The sequence below is a fragment of the Ranitomeya variabilis genome, chromosome 2 (assembly GCF_051348905.1).
Source record: "Ranitomeya variabilis isolate aRanVar5 chromosome 2, aRanVar5.hap1, whole genome shotgun sequence".
NCBI lineage: Eukaryota > Metazoa > Chordata > Amphibia > Anura > Dendrobatidae > Ranitomeya > Ranitomeya variabilis.
In genome coordinates this window covers 334232620-334251123 of record NC_135233.1, presented here as the reverse complement: position 1 = coordinate 334251123, position 18504 = coordinate 334232620, and the positions used below count along the sequence as shown (strand labels likewise).

The 18504-nt window shown below is 42.4% G+C and overlaps 1 protein-coding gene across 2 annotated transcripts in view; it reads right to left on the bottom strand.

Annotated features, from left to right (window-relative positions):
- The window catches only part of FRMD7 (FERM domain containing 7), a 78083-nt gene extending 69899 nt beyond the window's left edge, over window positions 1-8184 (bottom strand). For both annotated transcript variants that reach the window (XM_077285348.1, XM_077285349.1), the window contains exon 1: window positions 8008-8184. In XM_077285348.1, the coding sequence (XP_077141463.1) occupies window positions 8008-8064 (57 nt within the window). In that variant the 5' untranslated portion in view covers window positions 8065-8184. The remainder of the gene's footprint in view (window positions 1-8007) is intronic.
- Window positions 8185-18504: the final 10320 nt, after the last annotated feature.

Sequence of the window (18504 nt, the reverse complement as noted above, 5' to 3'; positions counted from 1 at the left end):
AGTTTGGAGCGCTGCTTTGTTCTTTGCGGGTTTTTTTCTATCTCTATAGGAGATCAGTTTACCTCTTCTACTATGAAGCACGGAAAATTACATTTTATCTACTTGCTGCAAACAAACATCAAGTTCTCCAAAACTTTTTAAAGAAACAGTCTAAACCGACTAAATGCTACATTGGCACATGCTGTATTGCTCCTCAAAGTTTTTTTTCTTAAAAATGGAGAGTGGGGGTTATCTATTGTATTTTGGAAGCATTTTCAACTTCTATAGTCATTGACTGTCAACATTCTGAAAATCATTCCTGGCCATGAGATTCTCATGCATTCGTATGTAAAATTCAGAGATTAGGGCTGTTCTTCTGATGGCTCAGGATGTAAGCAAATAAGGTTAGTTTCAGAGAATGCAGGACAGGAGGCACAAAGTACATTGCAAAATTCTGTGACTTTTAATTATACAAAAAAAAAAAAAAATGGAGCATTTCCAGAAATCAAAATAGCCCCCTTAACCGATATTTTGCTTATTATTGCAACCATAAATATATTTTCTTGTTTAAAGATAGCCTGTCAGCACCATTTTGTAATGTAAAGACATGGCGGTAACGGCGCTGTAGTAAAGATTACATTGAAGCCTTGGCGGAAGAAATTGGCTTTGTGGTTCTTCTGTAATCAGCATTAGAAGTTTTCTGCTGGTTAGATTTCGGTGCACAGGGGTCGGACTGTGCACGTGGTCTTCTCCTGTCTGCGACTCCGGCCCCTCCGCCTGTCTCTTGGTCTGTGAATGTCAATGTCATTCACAGACCGGAGGCAGCAGAAGGGCCGGGGAATCAAAGACAGAGGAAGGCAGAGGGATAAGAAATCACAGACAGGGAGGAGAAGACCCAGTGCACAGTCCGGCTTCATGCACCGAAATCTAATAATGAAGGTAATGATTAGTGATGAGCGAATATACTCGTTACTCGAGATTTCCCGAGCACGCTCGGGGGTCCTCCGAGTATTTTTTAGTGCTCAGAGATTTAGTTTTCATCGCCTCAGCTGAATGATTTACCGTATATACTCAAGTATAAGCCGACCCGAGTATAAGCCGACCCCCCTAATTTTGCCACAAAAAACTGGGAAAACTTATTGACTCGAGTATAAGCCTAGGGGGGAAAATGCAGCAGCTACCGGTAAATGTCAAAAGTAATAATAGATACCAATAAAAGTAAAATTAATTGAGACATCAGTAGGTTAAGTGTCTTTGAATATCCATATTGAATCAGGAGCCCCATATAATGCTCCATACTGTTCATTATGGCCCCATAAGATGTTCCATATTAAAATATGCCCCATATAATCCTGCATAAAGGGTAATAAAGGCCCCATAAGATGCTCCATAGACACATTTGCCCAATATAATGCTGTACAAATGCTGATTATGGCCCCATAAGATGCTCTATAAAGATATTTGCCCCTTATAGTGCTGCACAAACGTTATGGCCCTATAAGATGCTCCATACAGACACTTGCCCCATATGCCGTAGTGCCCTACAAACGTTAATTATGGCCCCATACAGACACTTGCCCCATATAGTGCTGCACAAACATTATGCCCCTATATAGTGCTGCAGAAATGTTATGGCCCCATATAGTGCTGCAGAAACGTTATGGCCCCATATAGTGCTGCAGAAACGTTATGGCCCCATATAGTGCTGCAGAAACGTTATGGCCCCATATAGTGCTGCACAAACGTTATGGCCCCATATAGTGCTGCAGGAATGTTATGGCCCCATATAGTGCTGCAGGAACGTTATGGCCCCATATAGTGCTGCAGGAATGTTATGGCCCCATATAGTGCTGCAGGAATGTTATGGCCCCATATAGTGCTGCAGGAACGTTATGGCCCCATATAGTGCTGCAGAAACGTTATGGCCCCATATAGTGCTGCAGGAACGTTATGGCCCCATATAGTGCTGCAGGAATGTTATGGCTACATATAGTGCTGCAGGAACGTTATGGCCCCATATAGTGCTGCAGGAACGTTATGGCCCCCATATAGTGCTGCAGGAATGTTATGGCCCCATATAGTGCTGCAGGAACGTTATGGCCCCATATAGTGCTGCAGGAACGTTATGGCCCCCATATAGTGCTGCAGGAACGTTATGGCCCCCATATAGTGACGCAGGAATGTTATGGCCCCATATAGTGCTGCAGGAACGTTATGGCCCCATATAGTGCTGCAGGAACGTTATGGCCCCATAGATGCTCCATACAGACACTTGGCAGGCACTGACCACGTCACCGCGCCCTCTGACCTCAGTGTCACTGCTGGAGACAGATCGGCGCCCGGAACGAGGAGCAGGTGACTATCGCGCAGTGCTGCGCTCCCCTCCCCGTATACTCACCTGGTCCTGCCGCTGTGTAGATCCTGCTTCCCCGACGCCGCAGCGCTTCATCCTGTACTCAGCGGTCACATGGTCCCGCTGATTACAGTAATGAATAGGCGGCTCCACCCCTATGGGAGGTGGAGCCGAATATTCATTTACTGTAATGAGCGGGACCATGTGACCGCTGAGTACAGGAAGAACCTGAAGCTGCTGCTGCCGGCGCCGGGGAAGCAGGGACCGCGCCTGGACTAGGTGAGTATTTTTAGACAGCCCCCGCTCCCCCTCCCCTGCCGACCCCCGGTATGACTCGAGTATAAGCCGAGAGGGGCAATTTCAGCCCAAAAAAGTGGGCTGAAAATCTCGGCTTATACTCGAGTATATACGGTACATCTGATAGCCAGCATAAGTACATGTGGGTGTTGCCTGGTTGCTAGGGAATACACACATGTAATCAAGCTGGCTAGTAGCTGTAAATCATTCAGCTGCAGCCAAAAAAACTAAATCTCCAAGCACTAAAAAAATACTCGGAGGACCCCCGAGCGTGCTCGAGAAATCTCAAGTAACGAGTATATTCGCTCATCTCTAGTAAGGATTCCTGTCTGTCTCACTCATTCCCCCGTATGGTGAAAGTACCTTCATTATTAGCAATATGAGCATTACAAAAAGAAAATTACCAAATTAAAAAAAAAAAAAGAAAAAGAGGGGACTTAAAGTAGAGACTTATCAAACTGTAAGGGTGGTATTTGATCAGAGTGTGATCTAATTTTCTCGGATGTGGCGATGGATACATTTTTTTCCTATCTTCTCCTTTCTGTCACTCCATAGAAATCAGACTGCACTCAGATGTTATCACAGTGGAGTCCGATTTTTTTGAAAGATCGATTGACTTGCATGGCCGAGAGCAATCCAGTTATGCATGCAAACTGTGCATACGGCGATTTTTTTCCTCTGATAGACTCAGTCCAAGGGGAAATTCTGACATGTGCATGGCTCCATAGACTAACATTGGTCCGATGGTGATCTAATGTTTTATCGGATTACACTCGGACCAAAAATGTGGTCATTGGCACCTGCACTTACAGTTCACAAAGCACCATATTCAGCTGCTTTCTCAAGATCGCCTCCCCAGTAAAAACCTAAAGGAGTTGTGTACTCCCAACACTTTCACCTGCTGTAAAATGCCTCCGAAAAATCTTAGACATGGATTATATGTATTTACATTTATACTGGGTCAAAACTTTAGAAACTCCGGTGAAGTGGATCTCCTAGACTATTGATTTGAAATTAGAATCTCTTGTGATCAATTTGCTGTACATGTAGAGAAACAATCTAATCCCTCATACAAGGGTTTGGCCAGACGGACGTCTGTTTATAATATTATTATTATTATTATTTATGCCATGGCGCTTAACATGTGAGCAGGAAGCTACAGATAATGGTGTGGCTACATACTAGACCTTCCATGTAAGGACTGGTTGGAAACTCTAGAACTGCTTCATCATTGACCTTGCTTTGCAATCTGTGTTACATAGTTACATAGTTACATAGTTATTAAGGTTGAAGGAAGACTGTAAGTCCATCTAGTTCAACCCATAGCCTAACCTAACATGCCCTAACATGTTGATCCAGGGGAAGGCAAAAAAACCCCATGTGGCAAAGAGTAAGCTCCACCATGGGGAAAAAAATTCCTTCCCGACTCCACATATGGCAATCAGACTAGTTCCCTGGATCAACGCCTTATCAAGGAATCTAGTGTATATACCCTGTAACATTATACTTTTCCAGAAAGGCATCCAGTCCCCTCTTAAATTTAATTAATGAATCACTCATTACAACATCATACGGCAGAGAGTTCCATAGTCTCACTGCTCTTACAGTAAAGAATCCGCGTCTGTTATTATGCTTAAACCTTCTTTCCTCCAGACGTAGAGGATGCCCCCTTGTCCCTGTCACCGGTCTATGATTAAAAAGAGCATCAGAAAGGTCTTTGTACTGTCCCCTCATATATTTATACATTAACATAAGATCACCCCTTAGCCTTCATTTTTCCAAACTAAATAGCCCCAAGTGTAATAATCTATCTTGGTATTGCAGACCCCCCAGTCCTCTAATAACCTTGGTCGCTCTTCTCTGCACCCGCTCCAGTTCAGCTATGTCTTTCTTATACACCGGAGACCAGAACTGTGCACAGTATTCTAAGTGTGGTCGAACTAGTGACTTGTATAGAGGTAAAATGATGTTCTCCTCATGAGCATCTATGCCTCTTTTAATACATCCCATTATTTTATTTGCCTTTGTAGCAGCTGCCTGACACTGGCCACTGAATATGAGTTTGTCATCCACCCATACACCCAGGTCTTTTTCATTGACGGTTTTGCCCAGAGTTTTAGAATTAAGCACATAGTTATACATCTTATTACTTCTACCCAAGTGCATGACCTTACATTTATCCCCATTAAAGCTCATTTGCCATTTATCAGCCCAAGCTTCTAGTTTACATAAATCATCCTGTAATATAAAATTGTCCTCCCCTGTATTGATTACCCTGCAGAGTTTAGTGTCATCTGCAAATATTGAAATTCTACTCTGAATGCCCCCTACAAGGTCATTAATAAATATGTTAAAAAGAAGAGGGCCCAATACTGACCCCTGTGGTACCCCACTGCTAACCGTGACCCAGTCCGAGTGTGCTCCATTAATAACCACCCTTTGTTTCCTATCCCTGAGCCAGCTCTCAACCCACTTACACATATTTTCCCCTATCCCCATTACTCTAATTTTATGTAACAACCTTTTGTGTGGCACCGTATCAAAAGCTTTGGAAAAGTCCATATATACTACGTCCACTGGGTTCCCTTGGTCCAGTCCGGAACTTACCTCTTCATAGAAGCTGATCAAATTAGTCTGACATGAACGTCTGTGCACTACACGTGTCCAGGACATGGGCCAGTAACCCAGATATTGTAAAACTTTGCGAAACATCCGCTGCTTCATTCAGTTATATAAATATATTTATATAGGTTTATGGGTGTTATGGCTATATCTGTAGTATGGAACAAGAATAAATCTATGGCCCATTATGTGCCCTTTAGACTCAATTTCACAGTACAAAGAAAATCTCTCACAAGGTTTTTTGCTAGCCCATCTGAGAGTAGTAGGGAAAGAGACCCTGATTCCAGCAATGTGTCACTTATTTGGCTACTTGCAGCAATTTTGATGCAATCGCAGTTTTATCTGAAGCACATCTAGCAGTTCTCTGAATGCCGAGCTCTGTATAACCCCATCCACGTCACTGATTGGCAGCTTTCTATGTGCACTGTGCATAGGCAGAAACCTCCCAATCAGTGATGATGGCAAGGAGTTATACAGAGCTCATGAATATGGACGACTACACAGCAGCAGGTTTACTAGTCTTCTAGTGAAAATCGACTGCTGATATAAAAGTGCTCTTATCAAAACTACAGCAAGTAGCCGAGAAAGTGACACATCGCTGGAATCAGGGTCACTGCTTCTACATTATGATATTCTCAAGGTAGTTGCAAAAACTTGGTGATAGATTCCCTTTAATTAGATGCCCATTTTGGCCTACATGATGGTAAATCTGTTGGTCAGCGAGAGGGCTTGATTGACCCCTACTATTGAAAAATAATAGGAGGTAATAAACGTTACAAACTATAAGACAAATATCACAAGCTGCAATGTGGCTCTACTAAGGAGAATGGGGCCCAAAGCAGCTCCCTGCACATCACAGAGGCCATCATACTCCTCATAGGTGGGGTTCCCAGAGATGAATAAGTGATTGTATACCCCAGAAATATGCACTCACATACTGAATTTAAGTCACAGTTCTGATTTTCTTTAGATCAATGATATTATTAGTCTTTATGATCCATAGGGATATACTTTCCATCCTAGATTTATTATGAGTCAGTGGGATTTCACATTATACATTGGCGTCAGATACAGAAATGAGCAAAAAAGTAACAAAAAGAGAACTGGTGTAAATAGCAGGAAAGCTCCTCTGTGCTACTTATTCTCTAGGAGACAGATGGAACAACCTAATGTCACTCATTAACTCCTTACAGCAGTGATCATACCCCGAATCCCCCCGTGCTATCTGCACGTTTGTACTGTCAGTGAATGCACAGGTGCGACCTCCCCATGCTGATGGGGCCCTGAGCTATTCTCCATTTTATCTTCCATGAACTCATTTGCTCCATTCATGCTGTCCGGTATCCTCCACCAAATGGATCAAATGCCTGCAAGTGAAGGGTCAGATGTGTTCACGGTGTGGAAGAATAACCAGCACGACAAGCCCTAATGGAGCCATTAGCTACAATAACATCATTCACCAATGGCTCCAAAGCAATTGAATATAGGTCTGTATCATATAGAAATAGGAGTGAATGTGTGAAATATATATATTATATACACACACACAAATATACATTTACATACACATAGATAAATATACGTATTATACACACAAATATATATTTATAATACTCATGAATATATGTATTACACACACACACACACTGTTCATACACGTGATTATAAATTACACAGAAATCTAAAAATGTATACACATGCATACATATGAATACATATAAATTACACACAAATATAAATATATACACATACATATGAATATATATATTTTACACAAATATATATCTATACACACCTCTCTCTCTATATATATACACACGCATATATATTAAACACAAATATATATTATATACATATATAGCAAAAGTTCTATGAGACTGATTCATTGTAGATTGTAAGCTCTCACGAGCAGGGTCGTCTTATTTTGCTTTATTATTGTATTGTTAACATTATTACTTATGACTGTTGTGTTTGAAACTGTTAAACTGTAAAGCGCTGCAGAATATGTTGGTGCTATATAAATAATAATTATTATTGCAAGCTCGTGATATGATTTGCCCATATACTCTTGTATAACCCTAATTAGGTAACGCATCTATAACAGATGTAGCAGAGCTGAAGCTCAGATTTAACTATGTTTTTCAGTATTGTTCAGTCTCACTTGCAGTCCTATGTAAAAACCACAGATAACACAATATCAAGATAAGCTATGCCACTTTTAATCACACACATTTAATGTTATTAATACATCGCTATATGTATATTTTGACTGATGGAACATAGTTTTATGTAATATTTAAGTCATCAAGACCCGACGCGTTCTATGACAATACACCTAGGCAATCAGCCTAATTCAGCTCTGCTACATCTGTGTGCCTATAACTCACGGAATGCCATATTGATGTGCTACTTGGTCCAGAACATCCCATGTCTCCTTGAAGAAGTATCTAAATCTCTGTGTAGTGATCAGGTGATATTTGGGGTCAGTCAGTTTGGGATTTTCAGCTTATTCCACTACATAAACCAGCTGTCAGCTGCTACACAAACCACAACTATGAAGACAATTCACCAATTAATACAAGTGTCTGCAGTGGATACAACGTTTCTAGAATGTCTTGGCCAGAACCTGGCACAATCTCTGCAGTGATAAGAGCAATAGTCTACATGCTACATGTCAGATCCCAGTACAGCGCAGTGTCCTCCAATGTCACCCCTCATCTGAGCATGTAAGCTATGTAATCTAATAATGTACTTACATCCACAACAAAGGTCTTCTGAGAGTCATCCAGGAATTGGACCTTCAAGTGCAGCATCCTGGGATGTAAGACAGAGTGTGACCTGCTTCCAAGAAGTGCAGCTGGCTGGAAGGATGTGTAATGTCTCAGGCTTTTCTAGCCCAGCTCCCACTGAAGCAGATAGCATGGGCTTCACATCCCCTCCTGCATATACAAAAGCATTTGCAAGTAACACATTACTTCATTGAACTGTACGTAGACTTTACCTTTTATTTTTTCAGTTACTCTCAATCTATACAGTATAGGAAAGTAATCTGTAATGGGAAACCATTAAGAAGCTGCTGTTGATGGATCTGGTATTATGTGTTTTTATTTTATATGTTGAGGGCATGATTTGCAGTTCTGTGAATGGCCTGTGGGTCATATTGACCCCACTGCTGGAGTAAAAATGAGCTGATTCTTGGGGGAGCTGCTTGGTGTCGGACTGCCGCCGACCTTATGTTGATGATCTACAGGAAGTGTTGGTCCCAGACAAGACCTTTGAAACTTCCCGTTACTTTGTTTATTAAAAAAGGCCTCCTCCCATCACAGTTTTTATCCTCTAAATTTAATGCAGTTATCATATTATACAGCACTTTGTACTTACAATTGCACATTTTGCTTTTCTACTCAGTTAATTCTTGCCAGGAGTGACTCATACAAGAGACTTCCTGTTTCTATATAGAGCTTAGAAGGATTCAGCTAGTCAGTTATTAAATCGTGATGTCATAGACCTAATGGAAAAGAAGAATTAGCTGGGTAGAAAGGGAAAAAGAGCAAATGTACATACACAGGGCTATATAATATGACTGCAATATATTAAGGACTAGATGGTGGCCCGATTCTAACGCATTGGGTATTCTAGAATATGTATGTAGTTTATTTATGAAGATTTAATAATAATGCAACAAATACACAGGATTTTCCGGGTAAAATATATACATTATCATTACATTTTATTGCTCGGAGAACTTAATACAACTGAACGAAATTATTAAACAGATTATCAAAATATATAAACCATTACATGAATATGTAACTGTATTTAAATAAATCATCGGACAAAAGAAGTACATCGACACTATAATATATTTGTGTGTGGCACTGTGACTGACAGAACTTGTTAAGTAAACGTGTCTGAACTACGTGGCATTGTGACTGACAGAACTTGTTCAGTAAACGTGAGTGAACTATGTGGCACTGTGACTGACTGAACTACATGGCACTGTGACTGACAGAACTTGTTCAGTAAATGTGACTGATCTACGTGGCACTGTGACTGACAGAACTTGTTCAGTAAATGTGACTGATCTACGTGGCACTGTGACTGACAGAACTTGTTCAGTAAACATGAGTGAACTATGTGGCACTGTGACTGACAGAACTTGTTCACTAAACGTGACTGACAGAACTTGTTCAGTAAACGTAAGTGAACTATGTGGCACTGTGACTGACAGAACTTGTTCAGTAAACGTGACTGAACTATGTGGCACTGTGACTGACAGAACTTGTTCAGTAAACGTGACTGAACTACGTGGCACTGTGACTGACAGAACTGCGCCTGTCGCTGATTGGTCACGGGCGGCTGGTGCAACCAATCAGCGACGCGGGATTTCCTTTACAGACAAACAGACAGAATTAGACGATTATATAGTAGATAAAAACTTTGATAGCAGTGCTTGTTTAGCAAATAAAAAGCTAAATATTTTAATGGTAAAATGAGCAGTAACAATAATGTAATGTGGCCAAGAGCGGTAGTTATGACCCAGCTGCTGTCCAGTTACACTCTGGCACTTTACAAGAAAACTGTGTCCCAGTCCCAGTATGCTGTGGTATGGTGTGGGGTACATCACACTCATTTGTAGGCAGCGAGCCTCCTCTGTTCTCCAGACCTTCATCCTCAGGAGTCGCCGCTCACAATTTAGAGGACACAAAGTTCATTGCAAAAAGCAAAGATTTACTGGTCATTTCATCAAGTGGTAACATGTGGAACAGGGCACAACACTTCATATTCCTTACTTCCTTAACACTACACATCTTCAGACCTACCATTCATTCCCCCTAGACTATCCTTAATCCCATTGACTCCAACAGCCCCAGGGATTTTCTATCCAGTTCTGCAGTGCACCCGGGATCAGCCATCTGCCCTTCACATGGTCCATCTTCCCCTGTACACCAGAGGACCCGATGTGCCCATCAGCCTCCACATTGAGCTTTGGGATCCTGACATAGCCGGAATGTCCACATGGGATATCAATACAGCCTCCCATTGCCTTGAACGACTGTTCCATGTTTGCCCTAGCAGCCCACTGTACTTCCTTATCTCCCAACTTCCAGGAAGTGAATCAATTTACTAACCCCTCCCACTGTGGGCTGGCCCAAAACTGCTATGATCCGGTGACCTTGGAGCCGCATGAAAACTTTCTCTGGAGTTGGTGGAACCTGTACTGACCGCAAATCCTGAACTAACACCGCAACTAGAAGTAGCTGTGGGGTGTGCCTAACAAACCCTAGACACCTCGACACAGCCGGAGGACTAAATACCCCTATAGATGGAAATAGGAATGCAATCTTGCCTCAGAGCAGACCCCCAAAGGATAGGCAGCCCCCCACGAATAATGACTGTGAGTAGGAGAAGAATAGACACACGCAGGTAGAAAACAGGATTTAGCAAAAGAGGCCACTCTAGCTAAATAGGAAAGGATAGGACAGATTACTAGGCGGTCAGTATTAAAACCCTTCCAAAAATATCCACAACAGATAATACAAAAAGTTCCACAATCTAACTAAAGACATGGAATGTATGTCTGCCACTCCAGAGAATCCAGCAAGACTGAGAAAATACTGACACAATCTAAGCTGGACAAGAAAACACAAAGAATAGCACTGAATTGTGAAGCACACAGCATGTGTGCCACAGGAAAAAAAAAACCCAGACACTTATCTTTGCTGATTTGGCAGAAAGACAGGAGGAACCAGGCAGAGGTCCACACCTCCCAACAACAATTGACAACTGGCAAGGACTAATGAATCCTGCACACCTAAATACCCCAGTCAGAACTGCAATCAGCAGACACACCTGACCAGGACTGCAACCCAGGGACAACTGCATTACCACCTACTACCACCGGAGGGAACCCAAAAGCAGAATTCACAACAATACCCTCCCCTTGAGGAGGGGTCACCGAACCCTCACCAGCGCCCCCAGGCCGATCAGGACGAGCCAGATGAAAGGCACGGACCAGATCAGCAGCATGGACATCAGAAGCAAAAACCCAAGAATTATCCTCCTGGCCATAACCCTTCCATTTGACAAGGTACTGAAGCCTCCGCCTCGAAAAACGAGAATCCAAAATCTTCTCAACCACATACTCCAACTCCCCATCAACAAAAACAGAGGCCGGAGGATCAACAGAGGGAACAACGGGCACCACATATTTCCGCAATAAAGATCTATGGAAGACATTATGGATAGCAAAAGAGGCCGGAAGCGCCAATCGAAAAGACACCGGATTAATAATCTCAGAAATCCTATACGGACCAATAAACCGAGGCTTAAACTTAGTTGAAGAGACCTTCAACAGAACATGACGGGAAGACAACCAAACCAAATCCCCAACCCGAAGCCAGGAACCAACACATCAACGACGGTTAGCAAAACGTTGAGCCTCCTCCTGAGACAACACCAAATTGTCCACCACATGAGCCCAAATCTGCTGCAACCTGTCAACCACAGAATCCACACCAGGACAGTCAGAAGGCTCAACCTGCCCAGAAGAAAAACGAGGATGAAAACCAAAATTACAAAAAAAAGGCGAAACCAAAGTAGCCGAACTAGCCCGATTATTAAGGGCAAACTTGGCCAATGGCAAAAAGGCCACCCAATCATCCTGATCGGCAGACACAAAGCATCTCAAATAAGTCTCCAAAGTCTGATTAGTTCGCTCGGTCTGGCCATTTGTCTGAGGATGAAATGCAGAAGAAAAAGACAAATCAATGCCCAGCCTAGCACAAAAGGCCCGCCAAAACCTAGAAACAAACTGGGAACCTCTGTCGGACACAATATTCTCTGGAATACCATGCAAACGAACCACATGCTGAAAAAACAACGGAACCAACTCTGAAGAGGAAGGCAATTTAGGCAAAGGCACCAAATGAACCATCTTAGAAAACCGGTCACAAACAACCCAGATAACCGACATCCTCTGGGAAACCGGAAGATCAGCAATAAAATCCATAGAAATATGCGTCCAGGGCCTCTCAGGGACCGGCAATGGCAAAAGTAACCCACTAGCACGGGAACAACAAGGCTTGGCCCGCGCACAAGTCCCACAGGACTGCACAAAAGAATGCACATCACGCGACAAAGAAGGCCACCAAAAGGACCTACCAACCAAATCTCTGGTACCAAAAATACCAGGATGACCAGCCAACACAGAACAGTGAACCTCAGAAATCACTCTACTAGTCCATCTGTCAGGAACAAACAATTTCCCCACAGGACAGCGGTCAGGTCTATCAGCCTGAAATTCCTGAAGAACCCGCCGTAAATCAGGGGAAATGGCAGAAAGGACCACCCCTTCTTTCAGAATGCCGACCGGTTCAAGGACCTCAGGAGAATCAGGCAAAAAACTCCTAGAAAGGGCATTAGCCTTAATATTCTTAGAACCCGGAAGATACAAAACCACAAAATCAAAACGGGAAAAAAACAAGGACCATCGAGCCTGTCTAGGACTCAGCCGTTTGGCAGACTCGAAGTAAATCAAATTCTTATGATCGGTCAGGACCACAATACGGTGCTTAGCTCCCTCAAGCCAATGTCGCCACTCCTCAAACGCCCACTTCATAGCCAACAACTCCCGATTGCCGACATCATAATTGCGTTCAGCAGGTGAAAACTTGCGGGAGAAGAAGGCACACGGTTTCATCAAAGAACCAACAGAATCCCTCTGAGACAAAACGGCCCCTGCCCCAATCTCAGAAGCATCAATCTCAACCTGAAACGGAAGAGAAACATCTGGTTGGCGCAACACCGGAGCAGAAGTAAATCGGCGTTTAAGCTCCTGAAAGGCAGAGACAGCCGCAGAGGACCAATTCGCCACATCAGCGCCTTTTTTCGTCAAATCAGTCAAGGGTTTAACCACGCTGGAGAAGTTAGCAATGAACCGGCGATAAAAATTTGCAAAACCCAAAAATTTCTGAAGGCTCTTCACGCATGTGGGTTGAATCCAATCATGAATGGCCTGAACCTTAACCGGATCCATCTCCATAGATGAGGGAGAAAAAATAAAGCCCAAAAAAGAAACCTTCTGCACCCCAAAGAGACACTTAGACCCCTTCACAAACAAAGTATTGTCACGAAGGATCTGAAATACCATCCTGACCTGTTCCACATGAGACTTCCAATCATCGGAAAAAATCAAAATATCGTCCAAATATACAATCAAGAATTTATCAATATAAGTCCGGAAGATATCATGCATGAAGGATTGAAAAACAGATGGAGCGTTAGTGAGCCCGAATGGCATCACAAGGTATTCAAAATGGCCTTCAGGCGTATTAAACGCAGTTTTCCATTCATCACCCTGCTTAATACGAACAAGATTATATGCCCCCCGAAGGTCAATCTTCGTAAACCAACTAGCCCCCTTAATCCTAGCAAACAAATCGAAAAGCAAAGGTAAAGGGTATTGAAACTTGACCGTGATCTTATTCAAGAGGCGATAATCAATACAAGGTCTCAAGGAGATTCTTAGCAACAAAAAAAAAACCTGCTCCCAACGGTGAAGAAGATGGCCGAATATGCCCTTTCTCCAAAGACTCCTTAACATAACTCCGCATGGCGGTATGTTCAGGCACAGACAGGTTGAAAAGTCGGCCCTTAGGAAACTTACTGCCTGGAATCAAGTCAATCGCACAATCACAGTCCCTGTGCGGTGGAAGGGAACTGGACTTGGGCTCATCGAATACATCCTGAAAATCAGACAAAAACGCTGGAATTTCAGAAGAGGAGATTGACATCAAAGGAACATCATTATGAACCCCCTGACAACCCCAACTAGTCACAGACATAGCAACCACAGCCAATATGGAGCCACCCAGAGATAACACCAAGCAGGAGTGAGATATAAAATGCCTTTATTTAAATTGGCAGCAATATAACATATATAATACATATAATATATAGAAAGTGTGCGCACACATGGGAATAAAAAGATTAGAATACTAAAAGCAATAGGGGAGTTTATACAGGCTGACCCTTTTATATTGGGATATCAGGTTAATGAAACCTCCAAGAATAAAAAATACATAAGAACATGCGGGCATGTGAAATTCATTGATTACTACTGATAGCATAGGGGGTGATGTAAGGACCGTTAAAGTGCCATGTGATAAATAAATAAAAGGTTTATATACTGTTAAATTAAAGTGATATGTACGTGACACAATTAATTTATAATATGTGTGCAGAAGTAGGCAGAATAAGGTGCAATGTGCAATACTGTGCAAAAGCCACAGGGTATATAATGACAGTATCCGCAATAGGTGCACAATATAATAAAGATACTACAATATTTAATTGTGATGTAGTGTACTAGCTCACAAAATACGTGTTAAAAAATGTGCAAAAAAAAATCTGCAAAAAAATATATAAATTGCAAAAATCCGTGCAAAACTCATAAGTTATACAATTATAATATCCGCACCAAGTACACAGTTTTGCGGACATAGATAGTAACAGACTTGCTGAAAATTGCACCATATACCGCAATGCCTATTGAGAGATCTCATGAGACTATCACATCCACAACCATAGTCCAACCCGAGGAGGAATGCAGTATTGCAATATACCTGTAAAAGGGGTCAGCCGGGTCCCATGCAGCGTACCCCGACGCGCGTTTCGGATCTAATCCTTCGTCAGGGGGTGGCCATTTAAGCGTTATGGGATCCTTTTATATGATAAACCAACTGAGCGCTACGGTCCGGGCCACGCCGGCGCATGCGCAGTCGCACAATCAGGGACTTCCGCCGCCCGCGTCATGCAGCCGGACGTACGGGGGCTGAGTACCCGACGTCTCCAAGCAACAAGGACGCGATACGGCAAAGCCCCATCATGGAGACCGGGCATGCGCACGACCAGGTCCCGAGTCTCAGATGGTATACTGGCAGTACGTATACAAAAACAATAAGGGATGCACTTAATGTCCAGGTGGCAGAGGAACCGCCGCTCTGTAATTGCTGTATAACAAAGAAAGGGGAAACCTAAAGGGGATGGAAGAGAGGGTAGGAACATATAAATAGGATATGCATCACTACCATATATATCCAAGTATTTACATGTATATTTGTAAATGACGGTAAAAGTATGTGCATGCATGGATGTACACATAATGTGAGGCAGGTGTGTGCAGCATGGATACATGCACACGTATATGATCACACACATGTACTATATCCCATAATATTACAAGGGATCATAAACACATATAGTATATATATCACAACAACAATATATCCATAAAAACAAACAGATTTTTTTCCCCCATATTCGACTAATAGATTATGTGATATATGCATGAATTCCCTATCCCCCACTATATATAGGAATCGCCACATATGTCCTTTGTGCATGTGTGTGTGTGCACGTGGGCGCGCATATGTGTATATGCGTATATATATATATATGTGTGTATGTATACATGCACCTCTTTTAATTTAATAAATATTTTTATGTTTTTATCTTATACATTACTATATTGGCCTTTGCACAGGGAACCCTTTTGTGTTGTACTGTCATTTTAATTCATATATTAACTTATCTATTATACAATTTTTTTAGTGTCCACTTACCTTGTTATGATAATTGGCTTGATTTCTTCCTCGGCACCTCTGGGACGGACTTCTTAAACGGACTAGTGCAACTGCAAAAATAAAGACTCTTCCATACGGACTCTTCCATACGTGTGCATGTATCCATGCTGCACACACCTGCCTCACATTATGTGTACATCCATGCATGCACATACTTTTACCGTCATTTACAAATATACATGTAAATACTTGGATATATATGGTAGTGATGCATATCCTATTTATATGTTCCTACCCTCTCTTCCATCCCCTTTAGGTTTCCCCTTTCTTTGTTATACAGCAATTACAGAGCGGCGGTTCCTCTGCCACCTGGACATTAAGTGCATCCCTTATTGTTTTTGTATACGTACTGCCAGTATACCATCTGAGACTCGGGACCTGGTCGTGCGCATGCCCGGTCTCCATGATGGGGCTTTGCCGTATCGCGTCCTTGTTGCTTGGAGACGTCGGGTACTCAGCCCCCGTACGTCCGGCTGCATGACGCGGGCGGCGGAAGTCCCTGATTGTGCGACTGCGCATGCGCCGGCGTGGCCCGGACCGTAGCGCTCAGTTGGTTTATCATATAAAAGGATCCCATAACGCTTAAATGGCCACCCCCTGACGAAGGATTAGATCCGAAACGCGCGTCGGGGTACGCTGCATGGGACCCGGCTGACCCCCCTTTTACAGGTATATTGCAATACTGCATTCCTCCTCGGGTTGGACTATGGTTGTGGATGTGATAGTCTCATGAGATCTCTCAATAGGCATTGCGGTATATGGTGCAATTTTCAGCAAGTCTGTTACTATCTATGTCCGCAAAACTGTGTACTTGGTGCGGATATTATAATTGTATAACTTATGAGTTTTGCACGGATTTTTGCAATTTATATATTTTTTTGCAGATATTTTTTTTGCACATTTTTTAACACGTATTTTGTGAGCTAGTACACTACATCACAATTAAATATTGTAGTATCTTTATTATATTGTGCACCTATTGCGGATACTGTCATTATATACCCTGTGGCTTTTGCACAGTATTGCACATTGCACCTTATTCTGCCTACTTCTGCACACATATTATAAATTAATTGTGTCACGTACATATCACTTTAATTTAACAGTATATAAACCTTTTATTTATTTATCACATGGCACTTTAACGGTCCTTACATCACCCCCTATGCTATCAGTAGTAATCAATGAATTTCACATGCCCGCATGTTCTTATGTATTTTTTATTCTTGGAGGTTTCATTAACCTGATATCCCAATATAAAAGGGTCAGCCTGTATAAACTCCCCTATTGCTTTTAGTATTCTAATCTTTTTATTCCCATGTGTGCGCACACTTTCTATATATTATATGTATTATATATGTTATATTGCTGCCAATTTAAATAAAGGCATTTTATATCTCACTCCTGCTTGGTGTTATCTCTGGGTGGCTCCATATTGGCTGTGGTTGCTATCTTTGGTTAGTGGGTATCCACACTTCTCTCCACAGAACACGTATCACTGGTGGTTATAGAAACACAATAAGAATATTTTATATTTAGTTATAATCAATTGGTATACAGTGATTCTTGTATCTGTGGTTGCGTTAGTCACAGACATAGATTTGCAATCCAACACAGGATTATGTACCTGCAACCACGGGAAACCCAGCACGATAACATCATGCAAATTATGCAACACCAGAAATCGACAATCTTCCTGATGGGCTGGCGCCATGTGCATGGTCACCTGTGTCCAAAACTGGGGCTTATTTTTAGCCAAAGGTGTAGCATCAATCCCCCTTAAAGGAATAGGGTTCTGCAAAGGCTGCAAGGGAAAACCACAACGCCTGGCAAACTCAAAATCCATTAAGTTCAAGGCGGCGCCTGAATCCACAAACGCCATGACAGAAAATGATGACAATGAGCAGATCAAGGACACCGATAACAGAAATTTAGGTTGTACAGTACTGATAGTAAATGAACTAGCGATCCTTTTTGTCCGCTTAGGGCAGACTGAAATGACATGAGAAGCGTCGCCACAATAATAACACAACCTATTCTGACGTCTGAATCCTTGTCGTTCCGTTCTAGACAAAATCCTATCACACTGCATTGGCTCAGGACTTTGCTCTAAGGACGACGCCACAGCGCGCACAGTTTGACACTCCCGCAAACGCCGATCAATCTGAACGGCCAGAGACATAGAATCACTCAGACCGGAATCTTTAACGGATTCAGAAAGACCCTTTCTGAAAATTGCCACCAAAGCATCATCATTCCATTTAGTCAACACAGACCATTTTCTAAATTTCTGACAATACAATTCTGCCGCCTCTTGACCCTGAGACAGGGCCAACAAGGTTTTCTCCGCTTGATCCACAGAATTCGGTTCATCATATAATAATCCTAAAGCCTGAAAAAAGGAATCTACATTAAGCAAGGCCGGATTCCCAGATTCCAGGGAAAATGCCCAATCCTGTGGATCGCCACGCAGCAGGGAGATGACAATTTTAACCTGCTGAATGGAATCACCGGAGGATCGCGGTCTCAGAGCAAAAAACAGTTTACAATTGTTTTTAAAACCCAAAAATTTGGACCTATCACCAAAAAACAAATCAGGAGTAGGAA